We start from the raw sequence: 22,943 nt of genomic DNA on the forward strand, positions 1-22,943 counted from the left end.
CCTCATTATGTGCCTGCCTCGTCCTCCTAAAGTCATAGTAGATGTTATGCTGCTAGCAAGTGTTTAAAAAGAGGGAATTTTTAATAAGTAGATACCTTATCAAGAAAACCCTAGTTTAAAATGTGTCAAAAATTAATGCATTCTTTGCTATCTTTATACATCTCAGCAACTCTAAACCTCCATGTGTTTCAGTTCTTTCTGTTTCTTTCAGTTGTCCCCCATCACACCTCTTTATTCCATTTTTCTGGAGGTCAGTGGTCAGGATTAGACGTGAGGGCTGAGTGTGGCCCAGCTGATGAATCCCAGCGTTGCTGTGAATGTGCTGGAGGCTGTGGCAGAGTTGGGGTTAGGGTTGTGGTGGTTAGGGACTTTTTAAAAATGTATCCTATATACCCTGAAGGTATAGAAGGTTGATGTGAAGCCAATCTAAGTTTGTTATCATATTAGGGCCTCTATATAGTACAAAATGAGCCAAGTCTTTGACATTCTATTTTATAGCTGAATTTATTGTATCAACTCCATTTAGGAATGAAGGTAGGTGCCTTTATCCCTAATGTAATGTTTTAAGACTCATTCCCTTTCCCCACCCTTCCATTATTTTCTAGTTAGCTAAATTTCATACTTCCAGGGCGCCTGTGTGTGGTGAGAACCGCTGTCAGTTATACATTTCCTGGGCTCAGATGCAGTAACTGTGAAATGGTTTTGTTAGGAAGGAGGCACTAGGTCGATCTCCATACATGTTTCTGAGCAAGGCGATGAACTTCATGAGTAACTAAAGACAAATGATACATTGTACGACAGATTCGATGGTCAAATATTTTGATTTGTGGAATTTGATTATAACTGTCAGTTAGCGGTTTTGTTGAAACCTGACTTTTATGAATTTGATTATCAAATTTAGTAGTGAGGTCATTTTTTAAAACTTACTCTGTTTCAGAGAGAGTCACTTTGAAATATTGTGCTCTTAATCACTTGCCCAGTATCATAATGGATTCAGTTAGAAAATGCCTACCTGATATGGAAAAGACCTAATTCTATAATGTATCCACTCACGTGTTCTTGCTATTAAGCTTTGTTCATTTAAATACAATTATTTGCTAAATAATTTGTATCCTGTTATGTGATTAGTGATGAATACATATGCTTTTTTTTTTTTTTTCTTGAAATGGAGTTTCACTCTTGTTGCCCAAGCTGGAGTACAATGGCACATTCTCATGTCACTGAAACCTCTGCCTCTGAGGTTCAAGGGATTCTCCTGTCTCAGCCTCCTGACTAGCTGGGATTACAGGTGTGCACCACCACGCCTGGCTAATTTTTTGTATTTTTAGTAAAGACGGGGTTTCACTGTGTTAGCCAGGCTGGTCTTGAACTGCTTACCTCAGGTGATCTGCCCACCTTGTCCTCCCAAAGTGCTGAGATTACAGGCATGAGCCACTGCGCCCAGCCCTATATACATATGGTTTTTCCACAATCCAATAATAAACAGAATATTTAATTTAAAATGTGTTCCTTCTCTATGAAACAAATTTGTTTGAGATTCGTTGGTTTACAATATATGTGCTTTGGATGGTCTGGGAGAATTTTATATTTCTATAGAAATGCTGTTTCTACAATGTTCTTCTTTGGAAAGACACCATGAGTTATAATAAGCTAATTAGTCTCAAATGTATTTATGTATAATTTTAACATAAAGAAAATATTTCTGTACAATATGACAAAGTGTTAATCCATCTAGGTGATGTTGTTTAGTCTTAATTTCCTCTTGATCATTTGCAGATGGATTCATCAAATGACTATGATTTCTTTTTAAATTATTTCTCTCCCTTTGAGGATAATAGCTATTCTTTTTTTTTTTTTTTTTTTTTTTTTTTTTCCAGGGACTTAGTGTACCTAGTTAATTTGTAGGAGGAAGTATGTAATTTAAAGGTATTCATAAGTTGATAGTAGGCTAGGATACTTGGATACTTTTGTTGATTTTGGAAAATAAATGTCAATGGGAGTTGAAAAAGTTTCTTTTCTTTTCTTTTCTTTTTTTTTTTTTTTTTGAGACAGTCTCATTCTGTCACCCAGGCTGGAGTGCAGTGGCATGATCATGTCTCACTGCAGCCTTGACATCCCAGGTTCAAGCAACTTTCCCACCTCAGCCCCCTGAGTAGCAGGGACTACAGGTGTATGCCACCACACCCAGCTATTTTTTGTAGAAATGGGGTTTCGCCATGTTGCCCAAGCTGGTCTTGAGCTCCTGAGCCCAAGGGATTAGTCCGCCTCAGTGTCCCAAAGTGCTGGGATTACAGGAGTGAGCCACCACTCCCAGCCAAAATAAAATATTTAAGTAGAAGACAGCAAATAATAAAAATATGCACAAATTTCAAGGAACATAAAATCAAGGAAACAACTTCTGGCTGTTTGGAAGGGAATTGAAGTGTAGAATGTGATGGCTCCTTCTTCTCCTTCAGCATCTTCTGCACTGTAGTCCATGAAGCAAGAAATGGCTAGTTCATAGGTCAAGACAACACGTCACATTCAGAAACTGACTTGCTGTCTCCAATTACAAGTTCTTGTGCCATCAGGAGTGACCTGGCAACATAGCTGAAAGCTGGGACAGGCCTCAGGCTTGTGAATGGCACTGTTTGCAGTGTTGGCCTCTCCTGGGCTCTAGGGTCTAAGTTTATAGTGCATATTTCTGGCATTAAATCTTGTCACACTGAGACCCTAGTATGCTCTGATGCTTTACAGCCACCTCTTTTCACTGCCTCAGGGAAAGGATACAATTATTTAACTTCTTCAGTGAATATTTAAAAAGAACTGCTTTGTACCAAGCTCATGGAACACATACTTGCCAAAAAGCGTTTAGTATCTGGTGGGGAAGCAAGCAAATAAAGGACACCAATTACAAAAGTGGTAAATGCTGTAAAGTGAAGAAGCTGAGATAGAAAACAGTACAAGATACAGGAATCTATTTTAGAAAGGCTTCTCTGAGGAAGTGAGATTTTAAGCTAATACCTGAAGGATGTGCTAGAGCTAGCAGGAAAAAAATTGTTTGTTTTCAACAAAAGAAAAAGAAAAAGAACAATCTAATTTGTGAATAAGGGGAGGCTGACATGGGAGAAAGCAGAGCAGGGGTGAGAATGTGACTTCTTGGTCAAGGAGTTTAGATTTCATCCCAAGTGCAGCGCCAGTTTTAAAAAAAAATCATTAGCAGGTTGTTGATGTCATATAATCTATTAAGAAGTATTATCCAGCCTTTAATTTATGCCAGACCCCATTCTGGTGTACGGAAGAGGATTAAAAAATAAGTCAAATATATAATCCTACTCTGAGTTTGATTATAACGTAGCCTGCAAGGAAAGGCTGATTGAGGAGGTTCAAGTTTCAGGTAGGAAGCCCTGGGGGCCCAAGCTGGCCATATGCCCAGTGACCTCAGGCCTAGGTGTCAGGCAGACTCTAGTGCTTGGGGGCCAAGGACGTTTGTTAATCAGCTCACCAGCAGCTGAGTGAGGACCTCTGTCATGTGACAGAGAGGGCTGTCATATAGCACAGCATTCACTGTGTGCTGAAACCTCTAAGCCCTTCTTATATCTACTTAATTTAATCCTCAAGTAACTCCATGAGGTAGGGATTATCATTATCCCCATTGTACAAATGAAGATATTGAGGCACAGAGATGTAAAGTAACTTGCTGAAGGCCACACAGCCATCAAAGGTAAAACAAGGATTTAACTACAGGACAGTCTGATGCCAGAGTCTGCTCCTAAACACCATGCTGTGATGATGTGTCCTTGTTGTCTGCCTGGACAGATAGGAAGAACATGGGCAGGGTTGTGCATGGGGTCATAGAGAAGGCTCTGGTTTTAAACGTAGTTGATTAAGTACGCTGTGGGGTATGTTGAATTGACAGGGAAAGCAGTGTGTACAAGTGAAAATCCTGTTAATACGGGTCTGGGGATCTGCAGAGATTATCTTGGCTGTTTCTTATATTTCTGTGCACTGACTTTTCGGAAACTATGCAACTTTGGAAACTGATCTTTCCTTCATTTCTTATCAAGATGTTAATTGCTTTAAGCTATCTTTTCTTATGATTAGCTCTGCTCTCTAATGCACTATTACACAGTTTAAGATTAAAACAAATTATATAAAAATCATATTAAAGAAATAATAGAAAAATACAAAATATTTATTGGAAAGCATTTTATACAATAAAGATTTTACTTACAATAGATTTTATGGAATATTTTTGCACACCTACTTTGAAGGAGGAGATGTAATGTAACTTTCAGTAGTACTTAACTCGCCTATGTCTCTACACCTTTCCTTGTCATGTTCAGATTGATTCAAATGAATAATAAATATGAATTAACTCCTATTCTTGATGTACTATAATGAAATAAAATTCTAATTATCAGTGAGTTTACTTTGGAAAGAAAAGTTCTCCTGAAACTGGAAGTTGAATTAAGCAATTTTGTGAATCTTCGGTTTCTCACATTTCTTTAATATCTGGAAATAGTAGCTATTCTGTATCTTGCCCAAGGCAGTATATTAGAGTTGGAAAAGCATCGCTTGTTAGAAATCTTCCTTGTGGTCATGCCTCCTTTTTTTTTTTTTTTTTTTTTTTTGCTATATATGTTCTCTAATAGTTTAAGTATATCTCTGAAGTGGTATAAAGTTCATAACTTTGGAGACATATTTAAGGAAACATTCTGCATCATAAGTGATGTATCGTAGTGTATTAATCAGGGTCTAATCAGGAAAGAAAAATGATGCAGTAACTTAAACAGAAAATTTAGTATAAAGAATTATTAACTAGCATAAAGAATTTGAATATGAGAGATTGACTAGTAAGAAGAGAACTCTAAAGAATATAGGAATAGCAGATGTGAAGGATGACTCTTAGCCTTAGAACTTGTGCTAGCTTGATCAAGAAACCAAGAAAGACCCCCCTTTCCACCCTCCAGGGCTAAGTTCCTGACCTTGCTAGAGAGGGTATGGTTATATGTATTGAATGGCAAAGACGCTGCTATGGTGTAGTTCTGGTGGAACTTTCTAGAAATATTCCCTCGAGGGTGCCAGAGAAAGCTGTCCACAGGGAGATGTCTTGCTGGAGGCACTGTTACAAAACTGCCCAAAGAGTATGCCAAAGACAGTGTTTGGATGCAAAGTGCTGCTGGGCCAGCTGTCATGTAGTACCGACACCTTTACTGGAGAAGCCACTAACACTACTCCAAGAAAAGTACACCAGAACCAAGAAGAAAAAGCCCTTTCTTCCTCCCTTCCCCTCCCCCTGCCTCTTCTTCTTTCCCTTCTTCTTTCTTGCTCCTCCTCCTTTCCTCCTCCTCCTCCTCTTCCTCCTCTTCCTCCTTCTTCTCCTCCTCCTGCTTCTTCCTCTTTTTATTTTTTATTTTTTTTTTTGAGACACGGTCTGACCTTGTCGCCGAGGCTATAATACAGTGGTATGATCACAGCTCACTGCAGCCTCGACTTTCTGGCTCAAGTGATCCTCTCACCTCAGCCCCCCAAGTAGCTGTGACTACAGGCACACGCCACCATGCCCGGCTAATTTTTGTATTTTTTGTAAAGACAGGGTTTCTCCATGTTGCCCAGGCTCGTCTTGAACTCCTGTGATCCACCTGCCTCACCCTCCCAAAGTGCTAAGATTATAGTTAGGATGGGATGAGCCATCACACCTGGCCTTAACCCTTTCTTCTACTTGGTCTTTCCAGCACCCTCTGTCCCCAAAGGTTAATATTTCACCAGCTGATAAACAAGAAAATATTTATCAAGCCCATATTCATTTTCACAAAGCAGGCAGTGAAGGCTGAATTTGAATCTGAGGCAATAAATTGAGAACTAGCACATGTGGGAATGCCCACCCACTGTCAGAATTTTGACCAAGGTCTTTCAAAAGCTGCCATCGTGAACCTATTGCAAAATTAAATTACTGCTTTGAACATGTAGTTTACTTGTCTGTCTATATCTTTTACAGAAATTGATTGACTCTAACCACTCCTTATGTCATGTGTATGCCTTAATCAGTTCTTTGAAACAAAATATTCATTATTTTTCTACTATTTTATAACTAATCTTGACAGAAACTCTTGTACACAAAACCAAATGTCTAACATTTTTAGAAGGGGAGATTTTTAGTTTTGGGTGGAAATAGCTTAGGTGTTACTTTAAATATTGAAGCTTATCAGTTTTCAGATGTTTCTTGCATCTGTACTACCATTAGGTTTTAAGGAAGCTCTCAGTGACCTGGACTGAGTCATTCTTATATACTATACATTGTCATCATCTGGCATGATGGATGGTACATGGTAGCATAGTAAATACTCAGACAGATTAATTATCTGCGCGAATGAAAATGGATTACAACTACCTAAATTTGTAGATAAACTATTCTCATCATTAAAAAAATACAAGAAATAGTTGTGTTTGGGTCAGACATCAGGTATACAATAAAACATGGATATATAGAATGTATACATTTTGCATAAGGCACATAACAAATGTATTAAAGTGCAGTAAGTTCTTTCCCAATCATTCCTAAAATATGTAAAAAATATCATAGCTTGAGGAGCCACAGAGAACTTGTGAGAAGAAAATATTCAGGATGATACCATTTTCAAAGAGAGACTTCTCAGAAAGACAGTAAATTTTACCACGTAACACGGTTCCAAGTTCTGGAATGCGGTAGTTTTCAGGAAGCAGTAATAACTCTTATCTTTGGTTTCTGAAGCTTTTCTTATCGTCAGTCTTGAGAGGAAGGGTTTTCTTGATGTTGCTGTCAGCTTCATTTGTTGATCTATAAATAATTTTTTCTCCCTGAAGTGTATCCTTCAGAAAATAGATCAATATTTTTTCCTAATTTATAAAAATTAAAGTCCCAGAATATCTAGCTGTTGCATACCGTTGTGACAGACTTTGTGTTTATTCTTTTTTAAGACAGAGTCTCGTTCTGTCACCCAGGCTGGAGTGCAGTGGCATGATCCTGGCTCACTGTAGCCTCAACCTTCTGGGCTCAAGAGATCCTCCTGCCTTAGCCCTGTCTAGTAGCTGGGACTGTAGGTGCTCGCCACCCTGCCTGGCTAATTTTTTTATTTTTTGTAGAGATGGGGTTTTGCCGTCTTGCCCAGGCTGGATTCAAACTCCTGGACTCAGGCAATCTGCCCACCTTGGGCTCCAAAAGTGTTGGGATTACAGGCATGAGCCACCACACCCGGCCAGATATATCAATCTTGATGGAAAAGGAAAGCTTAGAAGAATAACATGTTTATAAGTTTGTATGATAAGGATGTTTATTTATGAATGTAGAAATGTTACAATAAAATTATATTGTTAAGGGACTCGAGATTGAAGTTCTGCCTGTTATTTGAGCAAAGTAACTGTTACTGGTTCAGCATCCATGGTGCCAACTAATGGTAGTCTAGTTGTAATAAAAGAAGGCTATAGAAGAGTGGGAGAGAAATGAGAAAGGATAGAATCATCATAATCTTCAAATATATCTACCAATCTTTTTATCTAAAGACATAGTGGCCTACAATTATTATTTCTATTTTCTTATTGTAATTAATTTGATATTTTCTTAACAATATAAATAGTACATCTACTTCTTTCTCACTGGTAGGAAAGAATATGAAATAAAGTCTATATTTAGGTATTGTTTATTAAATTAGTATTCATTGGTGTCTTTATTCAGTAGGAAATAACCTATATATTTAATATAGTATGAATAATGCAAATGAACTCATAAGAGACAGAGAACATGATTAATTCATATTTATTGATATTTCACTGAGTGTATGGCATTGTATTTTATAAAAACATTGAACTATTTGTGAATTGGTTTCTGATACTTTTGGTCTACTTTATACTTTTTTTTTAACTTTAAATTGAACTTGACAGCACTCCTAAATTCTGAAACTGGAAGAATGACAGAGGCAAAGGATTTTTTTTTCCCCTTCTAATAACGTAAGAAATAAAAGCCAAAGGATATAATCACAACAATCCCAACAATAAAACAACAAAGCCCTGCGGGGACGCTTGGGTGAGGGAGGCAGTACACAAAGCATCCGTGTTCTTACTTGCTCCATTCATTTAAATTATATGTTACCAATAGAAACATTTCAAGCCTAGGAACCCAAGCAAAGCACTGTGGGTTCTCTGTTGCTTGTGAGTTGGAACACTAGGGGACAGCACTAAAATATTCCATAGTTATGTGTTATTGATCACTTGCATACTGTATAATAAGTTAGAGATTTTACTATTAAAGACTATTGAATCTCCTGTTGATTTCAGTGGATGAAGAAGCACAAAGAGGAAGATGAGCTTTTCAAATCCATAAGTTCAGCCTTTATGAGCAAGTGTTTTGAATAATTTAGAAAAAGCTCCCAGGCTATTTTTCGGTTGCAAGATACTAAGGCAAGATAACTTAAAGGACTGTGATTCTTCTGTTAAAGAGTGTTTTGTTCTGTCTTATTCTGTTGGGGTAAATATTTTGCTGACATTTTTACTTCTTGTTTTCCAGGCACTTTGGAAAGACATGAGACAGGAGAAAGAGCACGAATTATTCTTAATTGTTGTGATGATTCACAGCTTGTGAAGTCTGTACTTCCCATTGCCTCAGAGACACTTAAGCACAAAAGTATAGAACAGAGATCCTCCAGCCCCTACCAGCTTGGGCCATTACCTTGCCCTAGTCTGCAAGTGGAGTCTTCATGTAAGGTAAGTTCAAATCAAGCTGATATTCACAAAGAGCATTATCAACTGAATAAGAAGTTAGATGCATTCATAAATACATGGCACTTAAGTATCAGCACAAAAACAAGAACTAAGAGACTGCTACATCTACCAAGTAATCTTGGGTGAATCAGTGTAACTTTTTGAGTGACTATTATACTTATTATGGCATGATTTTTGACAAAATAGATTCTGGCTTGTCAAAATTGAGTCCATTTTATATTAACCCTTGAATCCTAGGTCGTTTTCCATAAGGAAGGGAAAACATTTATATTCTGTAGTTTGGATCTATTTTTATTTTTCGGTTAAGAGTATCTGACCTCTTAAAAATGCTGATTGAAAATAAACAAAAAAAGATCAGAAAAACTAGATCAGAGTATGGATAATTATTTTGATATACCCAGTATCAGTAGGATCACTAACTCTCTAGGATTCTAAGCCTCAGTGAATACACAGTGATGGAGTTGGCATTTATTCTCATAAACCAAGCCAACCAGCTTAGCAGAAATTTGGCTAGCTTTATTGTTTTTTATGTGTAAATATGATATAGTAATTTAATCTGATTTCTGTAAGGGATTATTTTCCATCTTTTTATATTTTTACCTCCAAATTATCCCCTCAACATACTGTTGTAACTATGCCATTTATATGTACATATCAAATGTATTTTTTCATGTAAACATATTTTCATGGTATTAATATGTAATTTTTGTTTTTAATGGCTGCGTTATGCTCTATGTGGTGTTTCTATCATTGCTGGTATAGATCCTTTCTCTATGGCTTGATACATGGCTTGGTTTTTATGTTTCACTTTTTAAATAACACATCTATGAACCTAAAGCTTTTTTCATGCAGATTATTTGAAGGATATATTTTTTGAAGTGGGATTGCTAAATCAAGGTTTTGCTGATTCTTAATTACATATTGTTCATCTTTTCTGTTATTTTAATGGTATTATGAAGACTAGTAATATACTATTAATAAGGACGTAGAATAAGACCTTATTTTATCTCATGTGTATGTATATAGTTAGGCAAAAGAATATGTCATCATCAAGAAAGGCCAATGGGCCATTAAAGCCATGCCTCAAAGCAGCAGAGTTGGGGGCAGGGGTGCTAGCATGTAATCTTTAGCTTTTTAGGTTTAGAGACCTGGTTTAGATTTTTACAAGTGAGTCTAGGATTTGTCAACCTTGTGAGAACTGAGTCACACTAACTAAATACCTACAAAAATGAATATATAAACTAGAATGACAATTCTTTTATTGGCATTCTGGTTGTTGCTTGGTACCTTCTCACTGCAGCAAAGCTGAGGCCAGGGGAAATTGTAACACAGGGTTTCTTCATGGGCATGGAGTCAGAGCCCAGAGAATATTCATTCACTGAGCTCTGACAGTTGAATGTAACCAATGCTCTCAGCCCAGCAGAGTACCATCTCCCTTGGCCAAGGCTGATAATGCATGGAAAAATTTCTGAATTTTGGATTTTTCTTTTTAAGACTCCATTTAGAACACCTGCTTTTGTTTGTACTTTCCTCCTTCAGATATTGAAGCTGGTGATTAGGTGACGGCTTTTTTTCTTTTCTCATTCAATCCATTGTCTTTAGGTTTTTGAAACCTATTTTTCCTATTCTTAACTTGAAAAGGTCATTTTCTAAGGACAGTTATAGAGATGCTTTGAAACTTCAACATTCACAGCTGAACATAAGGTGGGAAATTGAATCACACTGACAGTCTTAGGTATCATAAGGCTGTAGTGAATAAAGCCCAGTGAGTGAGCTGAGCCAGCTGCCAAGCATTCCCATCTTGGTGTGTCTTTGTTGCTCACCATTCATAACAGAGTTAGCATCTTATAGTGGAAATTATATGCTAGAGTAGTAGGTGAGAACTGGGGGATGTCTCTTGACCTATGCCTTTAAGATGTCTAGGGTCTGCAGGAGCAAATCTCATTCATCAAGTGTCATTTTTACTAGTTTAACTCCCAGAAGGTAAACTGACTGCTATGTATTTCACTTTCTTGAAGAGCTTCATAGTTACTCTTTAGGTACTGGTAATAATATATATAGATTTCATTTTCTTTATATAATTTTGTTTCTTCGTTGACTTCAAGAAGCAATAAAATGCCAGAATCTTGTTTTCCTACTTACAGGCTGATTTCAACTTTATTTTCTTGCTTTTGCCCCTTACCTTAGATGACTACAATTTCAAACTTTCATTCTTTACATTCGGAGATAAACTCAATTGGACAGGACTATCACCTTTTTTGTCCTATATATTATACTTCTCTTATTATTAAATTTAGTGCTAATTAGAACAATATTTTTTATGCTTCTCCTAAGTTGTATCTTTTTAAATTATGTACTGGATATCTTCATGATCTGCTATACACTTTTTCTCTTAGCATTTCATCCTGATAGAGTTAGGCTGTTGAGATTGTCTTATTTATTTATTTATTTATTTATTTATTTATTTTTAGAGGCAGGGTCTTATTTTTAGAGATCGTGCCACTGCACTCCAGCACAATCACAGTGCAGTGGCATGATCACAGCCCACTACAGCTTTGAACTCCTGGGCTCAAGCAATTCTCTCGGCTCAGCCTTCCATGTAGTTGGGACTACAGGTGCACAACACCATACCTGTCTAAATTTAAAAATGTTTTCGTTTAAAGGCAAGATCTCATTTTGTTGCCCAGGCTGGTCTCAAACTCCTTACCTCAGGCGATCCTCCTGCTTCAGCCTCCTGAGTCTCTGGGATGAGAGATGTGAGCCACCGTACCTGCCAAGGTTACTGTATCTTAGTCTTCTTTAATTTACAAATTTGATAAGCATGACATTTTATGGGTGCTGATACATTCCCCATTCTCCTTGTTACTAATATGGTAAAATGCTTCATGAGTTTTCATAAGAAAAAAATTAATTTTAAGAAACCAAATTTGAATCATGCTCATTGTATATGTGGGGAAAATGAGGGACAGTATGCCTGTGAAATTTAAAACTGTTAAAGGTTACTTTGTATTTCAGGATTGTTTTTGTTTGTGGATTTTAGTAAGACACAGGTGAAATATTCTCCAACAATAGAATGAACTGTTTAAACAGAAGACTAGCAGCGGAGACTTTTGTGTTTGGCAACATTTGGACTTTATTAGAATGCTGTATTTATTTTTTCTTGTTGCATTTGAAGCAAGTACATATAGATCTGGAGAAAAGTTTAAAAGAGAAAAACAAATACAACAAAACATTTTGAAAATAATTCCAATTTGAAATGCTAGAGGAGTTGAATTTGTGCTGCTAGACAAAGAATATCTCTGGCATAGGAAAGGAAGGCCAGAGTCATAAAGGATTTAAAGGAATACAATATCATATTAGTGATGGGGGACTGCTTTTCTTAGATTTATCTAAAGATAAGACAAGATAGAACCTGTTTAAATTGCAATGGAAGGAATTTAGTATCAAAGTAGAGAATAAACAACCATCCTAAAATCATCTGTAATTGCAGAAATCTTTGTAGCTTCATCGTATTTTAAGGGGAAAAAAACCCTATTTTGTTTGTTCGTTGGTTAGTTGCTTTTAAATTCTTTTTCTGCATTTCTTTTCTGTGAAATGAAAAAGGGTAATGTGGATTATTATTTGGGGCCTATTGTAGTATCCTGGAAATGTCTTTTCTTTAAAATTGATTTTCTGTAGAATGGGTCTCCCAGCAGCTCCTTCTGGTTTGCTTTTCTAGGGCTTCACTGTCTAAAATGGTAGCCATTAAACATTTGTAGCTACTGAGTATTTGAAATGTGGTTAGTACTGCATGTTAAATTCTATTTTGGATATATAGGATTAAATGAAATGTATTACTAAAATTAATCTCACCCATTTCTTTTTCCTTTTTTTAATGTATCTATTAGGCAATTTAAAATTACAAATGTGATTTGCATTCCACTTGTATCAAACAATGATGAACTAGACCAGGAATAAGTATTTTTCTTTTTTGTAAAGGACCTGCTATGATTTGGATATTTAACCCCTACAACCTTATGTTGAAATTTGTTCCTCATTGTTGAAGAAGGGACCTAATGAGAGGTGTTTAGGTCATAGGGCAGATCCTTCTGAATAGATTAATGTGGGGACCGGAGTGCATGAGCTCCATCAGTTTCCAGGAGCATTGGATGCTAGTAAGAGCTCCTCTCTCTCCTGCCTCTCTTGTTTCCCTTTTCACCGTGTGATCTCTGCACACATGGCTCTGGTTCACCTTCTGCCATGAGTGGAAGAAGACAGGCCTTCACCAGATGTCCTGTCTTCCAGCCAGCAGAATCGTGAGCCATCTAAAACTCCTTTCCTTATATATTACTCAGCCTCAGGTATTCCTTTATAGCAACACAAAAATAGGTTAAGAAAGGACCAGATAGTACATATTTTTGGCTTTGCAGGCCAGAGTTTTGCAGCTATGGGTACTCAACTCTGCTTTTGGAGCACAGAAGCAACCATAGACAATTCTTCAACAAGGGTGGTTGTATTCCAATAAAAACATTATTTATAAAAACAGGCAGTGGACTAGAGATGATGCACTGGTTGTCGTTTGCCAATTTATGATCCAGACATTCTTTACTGGACCTGGAGATCATGAGGCCTGAGGAGAAATTGGCAAAATAGTCAACACCTCCCTTTTCCCTCCATGTCTGTATTTTACATGAAACAACTTATCCCAACCTCTTCTGAACTGTGTGTAATGTAATCCAAAAGAGCTTATATCAAGTCTAATCTGTGACAAAAACCAGGAACTCACATGTGTTTGGAAAACCACCCTTTGAAGAGAAACAAATTTGTAAGTAATGGCTCCCAACTTAGTTGGGTTTTTTTAATGGAATTTTCTTTACATAATGCGCTTATATGTGCATTTTTATCTAAGCATATAAAATTGATTATAAATAAAGACTACACTGCATTATTTACATTCCAGTTGAACTTTCTAGAAATCTGGTTGTATGTATTTTTAACCTTTAGTTGACCTTATGGTGATGTCTCTCTGGTACCATTTGCTGAAAATTTTTATTAGAGCTTTATTCTGATGCCTCTTGTGAAACGCAGCTGGTGTATGGGTAGACCACCAATTGAAATTTGATCCCACTACTACCTATCACCTTATCAGAATGAAAAGTTAGTTCTTTTATATTTTATGACACAAAAAAATAACCAAAATAGAATTAGTTTCCAAATTGTGACATTTGAAAATATCATCTGCAAATGTACTTGTAAAGCTATTAAATAATAATTCATCATGGCAATATTACATGTTACCACGGTTTTTATTAAACTACCTTTATTTTAATATTAAACTTGTATAACTATAAAAAAGAACAAATATTTATTTTAAAACAATAAATTGCATTATATAGGGCTAAATCATCCATATAGAATGAAAATTTTCCCTTGTTGATTAGTAAATTTTTGATTTATTCTTTTTCATATAATAAGCAGCATAGAACTATTTTTCTAATATGGAAAATATTTTATACCAATTTTTTATAATTTTAAAAGAAAATAGATTTTTATTTTAAATTTCAAACACTTGATGAACAGACAGTCGTTTTCCTCTGTAAACATTGGATTAAGATTTCTGTGTTAAGTATTTTGATTTGGTGAATCTCAACTTAAAACTGTAGTACCTAAATGATAATATCCAGCCTAGGAAGATAGAATTAAGAAATAAACGTTAGGGGAGAAATCTACAAGGTCATTTGCTTTTTGAACACATAAAGTGATGCAAGTTTTTGACAGTGTATAACTGTTTATCATAAGAATTTTATAGATAATTTTACATACTGTAGGTTAAATAAAAATTTCTGTAATAACTAATCCTTTTTTTTTTATAACTGCTTTATGAAGAATTTCCCTTTTTTCATTTTGTGGCGTGAGTTTAAACTTTTTCCGTTTTTAAAATATTACCTCAATCACGATGAAAACTATGAGGAATATGTCACAGCTTTGTTTCAAAACAAATTTAGAAGGTCTGAGTGACTGTGAAAAGTAGGAAATGCACCATTGAATGACTCCAGCTGTCCACCTCACACCCAGAAGCAACTCCGAATTTCCTCACAGGACTTCAAAGCCTGGCTTGTATCTAAACATTCGTTGGCCATGTAAATCACAGGCACAAAGGGAGAATGCTCCTATTTCATGGTGCGAGGCTAGTTTAAGTCTGGCTTTGTGCAGCACGTGCCGGTGGGGAGTGCCAGCAACAGAAGGACTCTGTTCTGACTCGTGTGACAAATGTAGTTAACACCGGATCCATATTAATGTTGTCAAGTTCCCTCGATGTATTTAAACAGATTTTAATTATTTTCAGCGTCCAAAGGCCTGAAATATATAGCCTAATAGTTCTTCAAAGAAAGCTTACTTAATGTGTGAATGTAAAACCTCTCATAAAAATGAAACTTTTATATTGGCCTTAGTCATTGACATAGGTTATTCATCAAGTCAGCAATTTGTGTGGCAAAGTGCCATTTGAATAGTGTATTGTTAGGATACTTATGGTCCACTTGACAAGGGCTCTTGCTGTAAATAGTGCAATTTGACTCCAGCTGTTAAAGAGTGGCTTTGACAGCAGCCAGATAGAATGGAGATGGCTTACTGCACTGCCGAAAAATCAATATTGGGTTCTTGTTCATAGTAACCTGTTCTTTTCTCTTCTGCAGATTTATAAACGACTATTAAGGGTTTATAAGTGGAAGTTTAAATATTATTTTAAATGTAATTCCCTTTACGTTTCAAATTAAGACTTGCGATAAAGGGTACAAATGGAGAGTTTTCAGATATTATTTCCAAACCCTGGCTCATGTTTAGTCACAATTACAGTTAAGTTTAATTTGGATTCTCTAGCCTCAATAGAAAAGAATTTGTGTAAAACATGGACTCACAATTGTGTGCCTATTGTATATTGCCAGCCCAATGATTTCTTCTTTTTGATTTTCCTTATCAATTTGTCTTCTGTGTCCCTCCCCTCTTCTCTGTGTGTATACCTTTTTGTATAGATGGCAGAGTTCTTTGTGGCTGTGCCCATAGCAACACCCACAGATGTTGACAGCCAGTCATGTCCCCAGTGTTGTTTTCCTAAAGCAGAGTCTTGCTGGTTTTGAAGAATTTTCTAAGCAGTTTTCAGCACTACAAGGTTGCTATGATACCTGACTGGCGGTAATGGATATTGAATCTGTTAATTACAATAACTACACACAGGGCTCTTTTTTGACTGGGTTTCTCTACCGTTGCGAGCTGTTATGTTTAAGATACAGAGAGGAAGTGAAGTTGTATATTTAAGATGAGAAAAAATGCTCCAAGGTAAAATCCTGAAATGTAAAAAAAATTCCAGGTATAAAAACCTTTTAGCTGACTATTGCTTTCCCAGGACTGCCGATATAATTTATTTAAATCATTTCTAGTTTTGGCTGAGTTTGATTTTTAGTTTTTATTATTGTTCCTGAGAGGACATAAGTCCTCATCTGAAGTGTACTGAGCAGGATTTGAAAAAGCTGCATTTTTTAACATGGAAAATGCCAGTATAACGTGTACTTTCTCAAATGCCTTTTTCAATGAAGTCAGCTGTTAAAATAGCTGTCTTTCTATTACTGATCAACTCTGCGTTTATTGAATTTATGGCTGAGATAGCAACTGAAAATTCATAAAGCTGATAATATAATTGTGAGCGAAGACCTTTAAGGCTGATTCAAGGTCGGCGTTATTATTTTTGTAATTGCTGATGGGCAACCGTGATTTCTGCCAGAGAAGGGGTTCTGCTTTGGGTTAACTGGTTTCAAAACATGTTCTCTCTACCGTTATTTCTAAAGTAAGATTTTTCACTGAATAAATATTTATATCATTTATTTAGTACTAAACTTAGCTTTAGATTTATTTCAGTTTCTCTCCCCCCACAATATTTCATTAACTCTATAGGAGACATGGAAATCTAAGATTATAACTTTCTTCTTGGATTAAATACTCTGTTTGTAGTTATCAGTTAATTTGGAAGGGGAAGTTCTAGCATAGAAACATGGAGAAAAGTTAAACATTTTAGGCATTTTAATTTTGTATTTAGCTTGATCTAGGGACTGTGTTAGCATAATTTATTAAAGCACATCTTTACATTTGCCTTCATTTACATTAATAATTTTACAGATATTTTAGAACCTATGAATTCTGTAATCATGTTCATATGATATTATGCACTCAAAACTATTTAGCTTATTTAGACTTTTTTTCTTCCTTATTTCTTTTTTCCTTTTTGCCCGGACTGGAGTGCAGTGATGTGATCTCAGCTCACTGCAGCCTGCGCCTCCCGGGTTCAAGCGATTCTCCTGCCTCAGTCTCCCGAGCAGCTGGGACTACAGGCGCCCCCCACCACAACCAGCTAATTTTTTTGTATTTTTAGTAGAGACGGGGTTTCACCGTGTTAGCCAAGATGGTCTCGATCTCTTGACCGTGTGATCCGCCCGTCTTGGCCTCCCAAAGTGCTGGGATTACAGGCATGAGCCTGTTTTTCCTTTTTAAAAACATGTAGCCTCTCAAAATTTGTTAAGATCCTGCTTCTTGTAGTACCCAAAAGATGACCCTATTCCACCTACTTAAAGAGGTTATTATCTGTTAGGGTCCAAATTCACTCCAGTGGATTTGGATGCTCTGTTATTGAGGAACTTGTTGGTTCTGATTAAAATGATTATAAATGTGACCTCTTCAAAATGTGTTTCTATTCTGTTTTTTTAATGACTAATGCACTGGATGGTATTTTCGGGAAAAAGGATGAAGTTTGTAGAATTTAGATGTTAACTCAAAGTATTAGTTGCTTATAACTGGAAAGAAATGGAGGAGAATAAAATCTTTCTTGTTGAAAGCTGGTAATATCACTTCTTGACTGAGAGTACCATCTGGACCCATTTAAAGCAATCCCAACAGGAGCACTACTTCTGTACCAGTGACTTCTGTTGAAACTGGCCCTAAGAGAGCAGCAAATGCAAAAAACTAACAGGAAGCAATTCTCAAAAAAAAAAAAAAAAAGCATTTATTTTCATGGAATAGTTCCCCTATACTATTAAAAATAAAATGTATTAAGACTTTATCTTTATTTATTGGAACTAAGAGCATGAACTTATTAAAAAAATATATACAGCTACAATTCTTGTCCATTTTTCTGAATTCGGTTTTAACAGTGATGTCCTGAAGGCACCACCAGTTCTCTGCATCTCCAAATGACATTTATTTATTTGTAATTTTCTTCATACTATATAGCTCATACAGTTCTGCAGACAGCTTTAATCCTAAATTAAAATATCCTGCATAATCTTTTGGTTCGAGTGTGATTATTCCTGCCAGATATAAAAATGATCCTAACAAGCTGCCGTGAGCAGCAGGGGCTTTCTTATGCACGTATTTAACCCCATGCACAATCAAATGGGACTGAAAATGGACGTTGTTCTATTTCTTCACCTATTGCCCAAAACCTGATGACTTTTAGAAAGCCATTAAGAAAGCTTACAAAGCCAGGCACCGTGGCTCATGCCTGTAATCCTAGCACTTTGGGAGGCCAAGGCAGGCGGATCACGAGGTCAGGAGTTTGAGACCAGCCTGGCCAAGATGGTGAAACCCCGTCTCTACTAAAAATGCAAAAATTAGCCAGGCGTAGTGGCGGGTGCCTGTAACCTCAGCTACTAAGGAGGCCGAAGCAGGAGAATTGCTCGAACCCAGGAGGCGGAAGTTGCAGTGAGCCGAGATTGTGCCATAGCCTGGCTGACAAAGCAAGACTCCGTCTCAAAAAAAAAAAAAAAAAAAGAAAGCTTACAAAATGCAAAGTCCTGCTCACCTTCATTACTTTGTGTTCCTAGCTCCCACTAGAGGTCTCTTGTCATTATATAAAACGTGGCCTTCTCCATTGATTCTCTGGTAGCAGATGTTTTGTTTTCCTTTTTGTTGTCTCTCAAGCCAATCTCTGTTTTACAACAACCATAGCATGACATTGATCATGTAATCATATGGCAAAATATGGAAAGAATAGTAGGGGTCCTGTCTCTTCATGTGTGATTATCTTGTGGCTCAAATGAGAAAATTATTTGACAGTTGACATCTCCCCAAATCTAAGAGGATACCTGAACATTGAACTTTCACATCGTTTTTATTATATGACTGTCAGTTGAAAATTGTTAATTGCCAAGGACCTATCTTTTATTAAACCAGATCAATTATAAAGTCAAGTTGATAGAAGGTAACAAATTGTCTTTAAGATCTCTTTTTTTTTTTTTTTTTTGAGATGGCATCTTGCTCTGTCACCCAGGCTGGCATGAAGTGGCCCGATCCTTGCTCATTGCAGCCTCCGCCTCCCAGGTTCCAGTGATTCTCCTGCCTTGGCCTCCGGGGTAGCTGGGATTACAGGTGTGCACCACCATGCCCAGCTAATTTTTGTATTTTTAATAGCTATGAGGTTTCACCATGTTGGCCAGGCTGGTCTTGAACTCCTGGCCTCAGGTAATCCACCCGCCTCAGCCTCCCAAAGTGCTGGGATTACAAGCATGAGCCACTGCGCCTGGCCAAGATCTCTTAAGCATATCTTTCTTTTATGACTTTAACATTTATGTATGCTAATGATCAGCTTATAATATCTTGAGACATATTTTTAGTCATTAAATTTCTGGTGTTAACAAGAGTGGAATTAGTAAGGTAGAAGCAGAAAACTAACAGTTCTGAGTGTATTTTGTCAAAATTTTCACTTTTTATAATTCAATTAATCATGACAAATTATGCCCACAATATACATCTGATTTAAAGGATCTACCCTTCTATCTTAATCCAGATAGCACATGAGATCAGATACAGAAAATTCAATGAGTTGTGTGGCGAGGAAGTGCCCACATAACACACAGTATCTCAGATGATGGTTTGTTTCACTGTTCTTGTGCACCTACCACAAAGGCCCAGCTATGGGGCCACAGCTTGATGGTTTTTTTGCCTTCACCTAATGTTCTATGTCCATTAATTCTAGGATCAAGTTTTTGTATTTTAAAACATTGAGTTATTATATTTTATCAGACTTCAGTTTTGTAACGAAATAATTATCAAAATCTGTTTATCTTTCACTAATGAACAAAACCTAAGGATTTGAGCCCTTATTTCTCTATCTGTATAATGGGTATATTACATGGGTATTTAATTCACAGACAAATAATGAAGTATAATGGTACTAAGTAATATAATCTACAAAAGTCTCATTATGTATGAATGATACATCATATCTCTTAAATCTTTTGCAGCCCTCTTGCGGTTACCTGATGTCTTCTTGATAAATCATTTAGTATGGTTGCGTTTAATTCTTGTTTTCAGGATATACTGAATTTCATTCAACATGAACACATACATCATATTATAATTAAAAGTTTCTTCACTTGAGAATTAGAGCAGGATTTGTCAGTAGTTCATGAGTGATACTTGGGAAAGAACTCTAATTGATTTTTACTATCCACTGGTAATTTTGTGTTGATTTCCAGACTGGGTGTATTTATGCATAATCAAACCTAGGAAAGATCCACTTTAATATTTCAGAATGTTCATAAAATTCAAATTTCTATTTAGTACTATTATTTTAAAATGTATTATATCTCCTAAACTAGGAACTCTATCTATGATTTTCTTAGCAAGAGTATCTTTGGAATTATAAATTTGATTTTAACACTTACCGTGTGGGGCAGGGGATGTCCTGTAAGGTTTACACATATTCTTCAGACATAACAATTTCCAGTCTATTGAACTTACGTAACTATTTATGAAATATTCTTTTCAACTTCCACAAGCATGATGGAAAGAAAAGAAACTAAGAATGAGCATTCCATTGTTATTAATCTGAGTTGCATTCACCCTTGTAATAAAAACCAAAATAAAAAATCATACATTAAAAAAGATGAAAAACATCAACTACAGGTTCAGTTCCATGACCCAGATATTTAATCCCCAACTATTTGGCCTCATTAAAGAAACTCATATTTCCACTGATGTTAGTCTTTTGCCAGAATGTTTTCACCCCAATTCTGTACCTTCAAGTCTAACTTCGATGTCAGTTTACCATTATGTAGGTAGCAGCCTACTTTCTGTTATTCTCTTTCTCAGCATCCTTTTTATTTCATTTTGTATCTTCCCTACTCTCTACTACAGTATAAGTTCACAGGGGACAGTTACAGTTATGATCAACCTATTTTATAACTTTATCATGAAATTCTCATCATCTAGCATATCTGGCACATGGTAGGCATTCAGAAATATTTGTGGAATAAACTCATGAACTGTAAACTACTGAAGTCTAAAACATGAAGAATAGATGGCAAGAAAGTAAAGAATGCTTCCGTTTTTGAATTGTAAGAAAAAATATATATAAATGACTGACAGAAAAAAAAAAGTGTATTTATTTTGCCAGTCAATTGTTTTGAGTCCAAATCAGGTTTACATGTGACTTGATTGTAGAGGATAGTGACCTAGCAAAAAATAGTCAGTAATAGCAAAGAGGCTGTTGAAACACAGCAGCAAGCTCCACTGATATTTAGACATGTCTCAATTAATTCAAAAGTTTATAAGAAAAAGTTTATTAAATAGTGGTGATAAAACTTAGTATGTCCAGCATTATTAGTGAGAAATGATTCACTTGGGGTAAGGTGGGCATAGAACAGAGCTGATAAAGACTCAGAAAAGAAGATTGAAAGGCAATGTGGTTAAAATGGCTTGTTATACCAGCAAAGTGCATATTATTACCCCATTTACTTGCCCTTAAATCTTAGACTTCTTTTTCTCATAACAAAGTTGTCTAAAATAAGCACTCAAAAATAGCCTAAGGATTGCGTTGTATATCAGGAGCCTCTACTTCCCTGAAATAATTACTTTACTAAGCCCTCTCCTCAATACAAAACCCCTGAAGCCAGCAACAATCTAAGCAACAGGTTTGTAATAACTTTCAGAAACTTAAGCGTAATAAATATGAAGAGGCCGGATTTATGTTTCATTTCCCAGATGCAAAGACTAGTACAATTCCGCTTCCCCCAAGTAGCAAACATTGCTTCCTGCTTTTGTACATCATTTGAAAACTGCTTAACTCACCCTCTCATCAGAGGATAAGGAGGAGAGAGGGCTGATTACGTTTCAACATGTATGACATTAAATGCTTTTAGGTAGCTCGTTGTGGGAACATAGGGTGGCATACTGGATTAGCAGCCCCAGGAGAAACTGAGCTTCGTAGGATTTGTTCTTCTTCCTTGTCTCTGAAGCCCCCATTTAGATTCCCATGACAAGGCTCTTCCATAATTTCTGGTACCCCAGTGCTCTTCCACATGGGTGGTGCTGGTGACTCTATGCTCCACACTTCTTCCTGCCCAATCTCATGTACCAGAGATGTTCTCTTTACCTAGTCACATCCTACCCAGACTACAGCATGTGCATGTACAATTTACCATGAACATGTTAGTTAAACAATTTATATTAAACTGATAAGAACAGATGCTACATTTGATCTTAGCCAGAAGGCCGAGAGGTGATTAATTAATTTTTAAATTAACTATGGACTGGACGCGGTGGCTCACTCCTGTAATCTCAGCACTTTGGGAGGCAGAGGTGGGCAGATCACCTGAGGTCTGGAGTTCAAGACCAGCCTGGCCAACAGGATGAAACTCTGTCTCTACTAAAAATACAAAAAATTAGCTGTCATGGTGTCACACACCTTTAGTCCCAGCTACTCGGGAGGCTGAGACAGGAGAATTGCTTGAACCTGGGAGGCAGAGATTTCAGTGAGCCGAGATCGTGCCACTGCACTGCAGCCTGAGCAACAGAGCAAGGCTCTGTCTCAAAAACAAAACAAAACAAAAAACAAAAGAACAAAACTATAGATTGCCTAATTATTTTACCACTATTTATTTATTTTCTCAGTTAGGCCTAAAGCTCCTTGAGAACAAAGAATTACTGTGTCTGTATGTTATATAAGTTTTGTAGCATGGAATGCAAACAGAATACTTTATTCATTCAGCAAATATTCATTGAACATCTACTATGTGCCAGGCACTCTTCTTGATACAAGATCTTGGTGCCCATGGCACTTACATTTCTAGTGAGAGAGGATACATCACAATTAAAACAAAACAAAACAAAACAAAAACACAAGACTGTCAGGTAATGATAAAGGATCTGCAGGGAATTATTGTTGGGCAGTTTGATAGACA

The 22,943-nt window shown here is 36.5% G+C and overlaps 1 protein-coding gene and 1 pseudogene across 8 annotated transcripts in view; one reads left to right on the forward strand and one right to left on the reverse strand.

The window, feature by feature from the left end:
• LOC105490044 (WD repeat domain 72) overlaps window positions 1-22,943 on the forward strand; it is a 294,422-nt gene that overhangs the window by 83,370 nt on the left and 188,109 nt on the right. For all 8 annotated transcript variants that reach the window (XM_071066821.1, XM_071066825.1, XM_011755286.2 and 5 more), the window contains exon 14: window positions 8,522-8,718. In XM_071066821.1, coding sequence (XP_070922922.1) covers window positions 8,522-8,718 — 197 coding nt within the window. The remainder of the gene's footprint in view (window positions 1-8,521; window positions 8,719-22,943) is intronic.
• Window positions 22,160-22,266, reverse strand: LOC112428699 (U2 spliceosomal RNA; annotated as a pseudogene).

Source organism: Macaca nemestrina, chromosome 7 (assembly GCF_043159975.1).
Source record: "Macaca nemestrina isolate mMacNem1 chromosome 7, mMacNem.hap1, whole genome shotgun sequence".
NCBI classification, from domain to species: domain Eukaryota; kingdom Metazoa; phylum Chordata; class Mammalia; order Primates; family Cercopithecidae; genus Macaca; species Macaca nemestrina.